Source organism: Zea mays, chromosome 4 (genome assembly GCF_902167145.1).
Source record: "Zea mays cultivar B73 chromosome 4, Zm-B73-REFERENCE-NAM-5.0, whole genome shotgun sequence".
NCBI lineage: Eukaryota > Viridiplantae > Streptophyta > Magnoliopsida > Poales > Poaceae > Zea > Zea mays.
In genome coordinates this window covers 143,299,329-143,309,009 of record NC_050099.1, presented here as the reverse complement: position 1 = coordinate 143,309,009, position 9,681 = coordinate 143,299,329, and the positions used below count along the sequence as shown (strand labels likewise).

Sequence of the window (9,681 nt, the reverse complement as noted above, 5' to 3'; positions counted from 1 at the left end):
GGCAATTATTACCTAAGAAAGCTAGGGTTTTGGGTTTGGGAATCAAACAATGTCCAAAATATGTCAAACTTCACTCAAGGGCTCTAATTATCATATTAAGCTTGCCCAAAAAGTTTTATGATTTTTAGGGCCATCAAGTAATTTCTAAAATTCCAAAAGTCTAAGTTTAGGCCTTCTTAAATGCTAAATAATTCATGGTTGGGACTAAAAATCTTGGAATTATTTTTATCAAATACTAGAGGAATTTATGAGCCTAGTAAAATTGGTCCCATGATTTTATCATTTTTCTAGAATTTCCTATAAATTTCCTAATTCTGACAGAAAAAGAAAAAGGAAAATGATGAATAGTGATTGGCTGAAACTAGCCCGAATCGGCCCACGTCCAGGCGAAACGAGCCCGCACGCGCCCATATTGTTCATTTTGCGCAGAGGACCTCGGTCATTCAAATAACCAGTAAAGAACCCTGTGCACTATTCATCTGTGTCTCTGACATTCACATTTAGGCCCCTGCACTTCTGTTTCTTCGCAGCGCTAAAGCCACGACGGTGAACGGCGACGAGCATGCCTCCGGCGAACTTGTACTGGACGGAATACGCAACGGTTGGTGCCCTAACTCGGCTAACACCAAATCCTACCTCAGGCGACCCTAATCCCTCAACTAATTGCACGAATCCGAGCCGGAACCTCTCTGTCCACGACGATGGCGAAAATCAGAGATAATCCAAGGTGTTTATGACGATTGGGTGCGGTATAGCTTAATAAAATGGGTCTATGAGCAACATGAGGCTTGAGGAAGGCTAGAACACCAATCAAAGAAGCTTGAACTGACCTGCAGAGGGCTGACCACAACGAAGTGTTCATGGTGGCGCGGAAAACGGATTTGGGGGAAATGCGAAATTGGGAGGCTCTGGTGGATTATCAGAGGCAAGGGCTGGTGCATTGGATGCGTAATTACCTAGCGGAACTCACTAGGGCATCAATTTATAGAGTCCTACGGCGGTGGCGTCTAATTTTGAGAACCGCGTTGGCGGCCGGAGAGAGGGGAAGTGCACTGGCGCAGGTGATCGTGGCTTTCACCGTGGTAAAGCCTCCGGCGATGGACGGTCTTACTACTACGGTTCACTGCGACGTGTTAAAGCTCCTAGGCACGTGGCGCACGGGCGGCAAGCGGAGCAAGTGGGTACGGTGAACCGTCTAGTGACTGGGTCCAAGCTTATCTGGGCGCCAAGATCTTTTACTCCCCTCAATTATCTACTTTGCGTCGAGCACGAATCACGGCGACCGACGCGAATCCGGGCGCGGAGTCACCGGCTACGAAGTGCAGCGAATCTGTGATATTTTTCAGTCTATTGTATAATGGGAAGCCCCATTCAGAGTACCTGACAGAGCGCTTTGCAGGGCCCTGATCTCCAATTTTTATGTGGCAACTTGTTAATCCATCTGTAACAAAGTTGTTGATCTATAGTCCAGCTTTGATTCTGCTATAGCAACCATTCTAAAATAATCATTGGATTATACTCAAAACGGCTCCCAAGATCAGTCCTAGAATACTGTTAGTCCAGATTCAGTATTAAAGTTGACTGACAAGCCAGTTTCCAACCTATTTTTCTCCCATTTTCATGTAGCACTAGGGCTTAATCACTTAATCAAATTTATACCTCTAACATAGCTCTACAAGTTTATTGTATTGACTTAGGGCAAAATCTTCATGAATTGAGGAATACATAGCTCCAAAGTTGGCTCCAACACACTGAAATCAGACTTAGTCACATAGTACTCATGTGACCCTTATGCAAATAAGTCCAAATTTCATCACTCCACTTGAAAATTCTCCAATGTGAAAGTTACTTGGTTTGTGGTGTTCTATCACTTTGATATTTGCACTTTGGTCCAAAAGTGCGTAGAATTTACACTTACCCCCCTAGGGTTCCAATTAGGGTTTTCTAAGGTTTGTCTTTAGGGTTTGGGCACATTAGGGTTTTTGTGCCACTAAAGTTCATTAAATTTGATATCTTGTGAACATTCCTAATGGCTTTTGAGATTTTTACTCATTTTGGCTTCACTTTCATCCATAGGCCCTAATTCCAGGGTCAAGTACCCTACCGTAAGGTTAAGCACTCTTCAAGTCATATCATCACAACTTGTTTGGAAATTTTACCTAGTGAATGCATTCTAGGTATAACAAACAATCATGAAATGTTAATGCACATGATGTTATGCTCAAGTTTTAGTGCCAGTAACACCAGGGGTGTTACACTAACTATCGTCAGCACATACTCATACTCATACATATATTCAAACTACGCTCTACAAATTGTGCAATGCACAGTGCAAAATGGTGCAAAACAGTGTTTCATATGCCCATACTTATACCTATTTTCAAACTACACTGTAGAAACAGTGCAATGTACAGTGCAAACTACCCATATGATCACCAAAAACACTATTTTGCACCATTTTGCACTGTACATTGCACTGTTTGTACAATGCAGTTTGAATATGGTTATATGTATGGGTAAGCTGCTGAAGAGATATATTATTTAATACTAGTCGGTTACCCGTGCGTTGTGACGGCTCATAACAATACCCACGTAAATTATCCACCAAAAAGATCTCAAGATTTTTTATTGGTTGTCTCCACTCTTCGCATAATATTTTTTATGAATGCACGGGTACCATAGGAAACAAATCAGAGACTCCCATCCCTCGCCTCCCCCACTTCCAAGGTTTCGTAGAGCAGGAGGGGAAGGGAAGAGATGGGCATACCTGTTCATTCCCGGAGAAGGGCATGACGAAGACCTAGGCATCTGGAGGCGACATAGGTAGTATACCGCTAGACATATAGGGAGAGAGCACGCAAGCGAATAAAGAAGCCCAGCAGGAGCAGCTCCAAACCAAGAGGCACCCGCACCAGGCGTCAGTCCGAGAAGGGCGAGAGAATACGAGTGTCTTCCCATCCCTGGACCCGCTGAAGCGACACAACACCACCACAAACTTCGTAGCATAAGCCAACTGCTGCCACACTACAGGCCTTAGTTGTCCAATATCTCAGACCTGGACCCCTCATCGCTAAGATAACCTAAGCGTGGCAGGTGCCACCGTGTCCTCCTCGACGACACGCACGAAGAAAGGCCAGGAGCATGACCGACTCGCCCCGTACCCGCGTCAACGAGCGTCGGTCGGCTCGCAGCTGTGACCGTGGGCAGGGGCAGCAGGTTGGGGTGGAAGAACAGGGCGAAGGCAGGGAAGACGAATGTGACGTCCAATGACGGCGAAAACGATGGTGCACGCATGATGTGAAACGTCCTTATGGACGTGCAGTAGCCATTATGCGAGTCGATGTCCGGGCTGGTGTCGGACGAATACGGGGAGGAGGCGCCTGCTCCTACGCCCTCTGTCGAGAATGGGGTGGCGCGGAGATGGAGGCATGAGGGCAGAGAGAAAAGAAGTAGAATGGCGAACGAGGTGGTGGCAAATGAGGTGAGGATAATCATTATCATGCGTAGATATAGATAGCCAAATGGGTCGTGTCTGGAGAGCCGGCCCGAGGCACGACCCATTTAATAGTGTCTGGGCCAACCCGACATGAGCGCCGTGCGGTGCTTGGGTCGTAGCCTCGACCCATAGTGCTGGTCCGATCCAACATGGTTTTTTTTTATTTTACAAAAAAATCATATACACATATGTACAATTTATATATTCATTATTATAAAGCTTTGAGCATGATGTTCTATTGGTTAAACAACTTCATCCAGTGTCTTGCACCCTTCTTCCATCAGGTTGTGGGTTCCAAACCCCACCACCTACACTGCGTTTTAACATACCCCACCTGTTGTACCGTTTTTTAATATTTTACGCTGAGTTTATTTAGAAGAAATGTAGGGACTTTTTTGTAAAAAGATGACGCAGGACGGACGTTGAAACTAGTGATTTAAGCATAGTAGAGATAATTATTAAAAAGGAAATATTTATATTAAATTATATTGTTTCTCTTTATTTATTTTCTACGTAGTAGACAACTAGACATAATAGAAACTCTCTCCGTATCAAAATAAACTTCGTTTTAGACAAATAATGGATTCATTAAAGACTTAATGGATGTATTTTATATATGTGTCTAAATTTATTATCTCTTATTTGAATATAGACATAAAAATCTAAAGCTAAAACGATTATTATTTTAAAACGGAGGGACTACTTCATAGTCAATATCTAGTTATCGTAAACTTAGTAATCTAGTAGTTGCCTACTGGGCCCTTCAAGACACATCTTGAAATGATCTGAATCGCAGGCAGGTGAAGGATTAGCACAGTGCGAGGCTGGAGCTATGAGGTACAGTCCGAGCTAGGAAAGCACCTCCAAAAGAGCTCAATGATGCTGGACCTTTTATTCAACTATATGCGTAGAAGGTTCTATAAGCTCACCTATTAGCTTCAATTCGTCACCTCCTCTATCGTCATCTACGAAAATTGTCCATCTCGATCTAGGAAATTAAGATTATGTTCAACCTTACTGGAGCCAGTGATCTTCTACTCACTCAAACGGCTGGTTGCTCTGCGGTTCCGACTCATGGCCATTATTCTATTAACAAATTAAGCGGTGACATATGCCTCTACTCACTCAAACGGCTGGTTGGTGACAAATAAATGAATTAGAAAGAATTTATAGGGGAGAAAATCTCCTACTATATAGCAAGAGATTTCCTTTCTCATGAAACTTTTTCAATTCTTTTGTCACCAAACCAGTCTTAAAGCGAGTTCTGCCTCTGGAAGGGAAGATCCTAAACCAAGAAGGTAGAGTCGAGCTAAGGTAGAGTCGAGCTCAAGGCTATAAGTGAAGCAGCCATGCAGTATAATTAATATTGTCTTCGTTCGTTCAAATCTGCCAACGCCAATACAGTTTGTCTAGGAGGATTCCTGATTTGCACGGTTTTATATAAATGTGTTTTCATTTTGTTAGAGCTAGTTTGAAACTTAAATCCCCTCCGGGTTTTCTGAAGATTAATGAGAAAATTAGTTAATTTTCCTTTCAATCTCCAAAAAATATAGAGGGAATTTGAGTTTCTAAAGTAACCCAGCCTTAAAGTTGTAATTATCATTTATGTTATGGGACAAAAATGTAGCGGCTGAATACTGAACTTTTGGTTTGCGTGAATTAGGTTGGGTTATACATATATACCAATGCGGTTCTATACGACCTCTATTCACAAATGCAAGAAATTCGAACATTTCTAGTTTATCTAGAAATATAAGATATTCTACGTGAACTCACAAAAGAAATTAACGACGATATTCACAAAGTATAGGTGCATCTATATTTTTGTACAATTGAAGTATATGCACACACTAGATGAACACCACTTATTTTTACGCTAGAGTACATTTTTACGATCCTAGTCGAGGGAGTACACCTAATCTTACTTGGATTTCTATCCAATTTGTGACGTCCTGATTGCATGCAGTTTTCTTGCTACCTCCTTCATGTTCGACCGTTGAGATGGTGATGAGCGCGTGCAAGAAAGTGCTACTTGCAGTAGAGCCACCAGGCATGGGTACATTTCGTCGTTTGTTACTTTATTGTCCTGAATTAAATGCTCGCATTCTTCCACAAGATGTGAATCGATAATGTGAAATATTTGATGCGGAAAATTGTTCTTGACGAAGCTAATGATGTCTAGTTCCCCGGTGAACATAGGATCTGTTGGCCTTTTACCTGTCAAAATCTCTAAGAACACCACTCCAAAACTATAAACATCCCCGGACGTCGATACAGGGCCACCGCCTCCATACTCTGAATAGAAAATTGTGTAGAAAGTAGCTTGATTTATGTAAATCGTGAAAAGATACAATTTTATAGTGTGATATAGAGAGATGGGGATATATATATATACCTGGAGGGATATAACCAATTGTCCCCTTAACACCGATCGAACTAATTGAACCTGCCCAAATTGACTGAGGATTGGCGTAGAGACGTGTAATGCCAAAATCTGACAAGAGAGCATTCATATCGTCATCGAGAAGGATGTTGCTCGGCTTCAAGTCACAATGGACAGTGGGCCTTCCACAGTCATGGTGTAAGTAATCCAATGCATCAGCTACATTGACGACAACTGCAATTCTTTGAGTTAAGCTTAGACGCTTTGGAACTGTCTCGTCACCTTTGGGATGTATCCATTTATCCAGGTTCCCATTAGGCATGAGCTCATAAATTAAAGCCTTGAAAGAATTGCCTGTCATATCTATACTTGAGCATGCAGTTACGATGGAAACAAGATTTCGATGATGAATACTTCTTAGCGCTTCACACTCTGCCAAGAAGCTTGTCTCCGCTCCTTGCATCTCAAGGTCAAAAACCTTGACAGCCACTTCAATCTTAATTTCCATCAATTTCCCACTGTAAACCGATCCATAGCTTCCTCTTCCAATCAAGTTGGATTCTGAGAAACCGCCTGTTGCTTGGGCTAGATCATTGTAAGTAACTTTCACAAAATGCTCACCAAAAGAAAGTTGCGGTAGATGTGCTCTTCTTGAAGTCTTCTTCTTAAAGAATAAAACGTAGACAAGCAGTAGGAGGCATGTGAACCCAGATATTGGGAACAATAGTTTAGCCAAATAGCATACAATTGTTGCTCTTCTAGAGTCAAAATGGCATGAAGGCGTATCCAAACCCATGGCTCCTCCACACAACCCTGGATTGCCATCGAGTGAAACAAGTGTAAGATTATCAACTATACCAGCTTTCGGTATCTCCCCATGGAAATTATTGTAAGATACATCAGTTTTATTAAAACTTTAGATCATTTAGATATTCTAACAAGGGAGCTGAGAATATTTTGGCACTACCCTGGATTGATCTTGCTCAAGCTCTTTACATTACACAAGGAGGTTGGGATGTTTCCTATAAGAACATTTTGGTCCACTTCAATGATGGTTAATTAGATTTTGGCACTAGCCCAAACTTTCAGCAATTTCCCCACTAAGTTTGTTCGATGAAACATCGAGGAAGACTAATTGTTTAAGGTCACCAAATTAAGCAGGTATTCTCCCTCTAAAATTGTTGTTACTTAGGCTCAAATTGACCAGGAGTTGGGTGTTTCCCATGCTAGGTGGTATTGAACCAGTGAATTTATTATTTGAAAAATCTAAAAATAATAAATGATTAAGGTTACTAATGGAAGGTGGGATTGTACCATCAAAGCCATTAAATTTCCCAATGCTTGAGGGTACTATTCTGGATAGGTGGTTGTCCCTCATTAGTAGATTCATTTGTGAGGTTAGTGGACAGGTTAGCGATGGAAATTAGTACAGGTCCTTGTAGATTATTGTCAGCTAATGAAATAATCGTCAGAGAACTGCATTTTGTCAAATTAGCAAAGAATTCCCAGCCAGTACTATGAGTCGCTTCAAGCATATTTCCCACAAGGTTTAGAAAAGACAGCCCTAAAAGTTTTCCATTTTTTTAGATAATGGAAAAACATCATTCCGGCCTTCGTAGAGTATGGCCAACAGATTACATCACCATATAATAAACATCACCGAACTGAATTCACTAGGGAACAAAACAACTAGGAGAAACAAAAATAAACTTTGACGACATCTAAACAGCAGTGATCCTATTCGTAAATCTCTAGCCGAAGTGAGCAAAGTATGCTAGGGATTTTGCTAGTGAACTTATTAAAAGACATATCCAAATATACTAGACTAGAAACATTGCCTAGAGAATGTGGAATTTGTCCTTCAAAGAAGTTGGCTGTCAAGTACAATAGTTTGAGATTAGGGAGGGCATGGCCAAAGTTGGATAGCAAAGTGTTGCTCAACATATTGTATGTCAAGGATAGCTCTTGAAAAGAAGATAAATTAGAGAGAGTTTGTGGGATTCCACCAGACAGATTATTTTCATGAAGGAGAAGATGTTCTATCTTGGTAAGGTAACCTATGCTATAAGGAATCGTACCCATGAGGTTGTTATTAGAGAGATCTAGTTTGCTTAAGTTGGAACAATTTGTACGTGATCCATTCAGGAATCACACCATGCAAAAGGTTGTTGCCCATGGAAAGGTAACATAGGTTTTGGAGCTTGTTAAGGGGAGGGGTATTGGGCCAACAAAACTATTATTTGGTAACGCCAGCAAATTAAGGTAGGTCAGGTTTCCAAGAGCGAAGAAGATTTGGCTAGCTAAGTTCCTGACAGTGAGGTTGAGCTCCGTGACACGATACGGCGGCGTCAAAGTGCACTTCGCACCTTTCCACCAGCAGAAGTGGGTGTTGTTGGTCCAACTGATCATGGCTCCATTTGGATCATCCGCGATGCCCTTCTTGAAATCGAGCAAAGAGTGTTCACTTGGTTGTTTTCATGAACTTTCGAGCAATGGACCTCCTCAACTCTATAGCAAAGTAGAATCGACAGCGACAACATCCCGAAAAGCATGGCTAGTTTGCTCAGCGGCTTAGAGTTACTCATGCATGATGCTGTTAATTGGCACCTGCAAGCATGAAGCATAAACTTGTGCTATGACCAGAGAAACTAAGAATTGCGAACGACAGATCCCATGTTTAAGAAATTGAAGGGCGGGGTTGACACCCCACTATATCTTGAAACCTTACACAAGACAAAACTAATAACACAAATAACTGAGTACTAATACTACTAAGTAGTAAGAGTGCGTTGGGTACCTCTCTTCCCACAGGAAGTACGTCCTTTTGATCCGCTTGGTTTTGCTTGCTAATAGTGGGAGACTGGGAGTTCGAAACTTCAAGCTGGATGCTCTGCGGGCAGAGGAGGCATCAGGGATTTAATAACAGTTTTACAGCGCTATTACGTCCACGCAGCGAGGACCCTGAGTCCGTCAAACTCGCCAGTTAGCAGCTGCGCGGTCGTTGCTTGAGCTGGACAAAATTGTTGCGGAGTAGTTTTCCGTAGGAGCCAGATAGATATTCTGAGTTGATGCGTGTTATGGTTTATAGTAGGCGGACTAAACAGCCCTCTAGTCAGCCCATTATAGAGAGACATATAGATAAGGATTAGGAGGATCCTTAGATAAGGAGAATCTGTTTAGAGATCCTAATATTAAGGAGTCTGTTTTTAAGGAGAGTCTGTTAGAGTCCCTAAGATTAAGGAGTCTGTTTAGAGTTGGACTATAAAGTCCAGGAGTCTGTAATCAATTGGAGAGCATTGATCAATCTAAGAAGTGATTGTTCCCTACCTGACCTATGTTCCGCAACTCACCTGAGTTCCCAGCCGAGCGGCAGCACGGCGCCCCTTCGCTCCCGCTCGTCTAGCCCACTTGATACTCACTCCTATAATCTACGCAGCCGAGGTGTTTCTACCAATTTGGTATCGGAGATGCCGGGATCCAACACCGACGACAGTGCAGCGTCCACCACCCAAGCGTTGGAGTTGGCAGCGATTACCACTGCCCTTGCCGAAGTCCACCGCCAACTGGGGGCCTTCGCAACGCAGATGTCCTCCATGTCCTCGCGCATTGCAGCAGTGGAGACTCTGCCTGGATCATCGGCGTTGTCCCTTCCAGCAAGCTCCCCTATGGCTTGCCCAGGTATGGAGGCTGTTGGGGGCCTTCGTCTTCCGAAGGTCCTCAAAAACACGACTAACATGCTTTCCAGTATAATATACTGTCACAGGAACCTTCGTCTTTGAGATGAAGGTGTGCACGGTATGAA

The 9,681-nt window shown here is 42.6% G+C and overlaps 1 protein-coding gene across 1 annotated transcript; it reads right to left on the bottom strand.

The window, feature by feature from the left end:
- Positions 1–5,292: 5,292 nt before the first annotated feature.
- LOC103653760 (probable LRR receptor-like serine/threonine-protein kinase At3g47570) lies at positions 5,293–8,888 on the bottom strand. The gene is made up of 3 exons (XM_008680572.2): positions 8,677–8,888; positions 5,892–6,692; positions 5,293–5,791 (listed from the first exon to the last, which is right to left on the bottom strand). The coding sequence occupies exons 2-3, from the start codon at positions 6,673–6,675 to the stop codon at positions 5,430–5,432; spliced, it is 1,146 nt and encodes a 381-aa protein (XP_008678794.1). The 5' UTR covers positions 6,676–6,692; positions 8,677–8,888; the 3' UTR covers positions 5,293–5,429.
- Positions 8,889–9,681: the final 793 nt, after the last annotated feature.

Coding starts and splice junctions, on each gene's coding strand:
- LOC103653760 (XM_008680572.2), bottom strand. CDS start 6,675: ATGGGTTTGGATACGCCTTCATGCCATTTTGACTCTAGAAGAGCAACA. Junction 5,792..5,891: donor AATTGGTTATATCCCTCCAG/GTATATATATAT, acceptor TTTTCTATTCAG/AGTATGGAGGCGGTGGCCCT.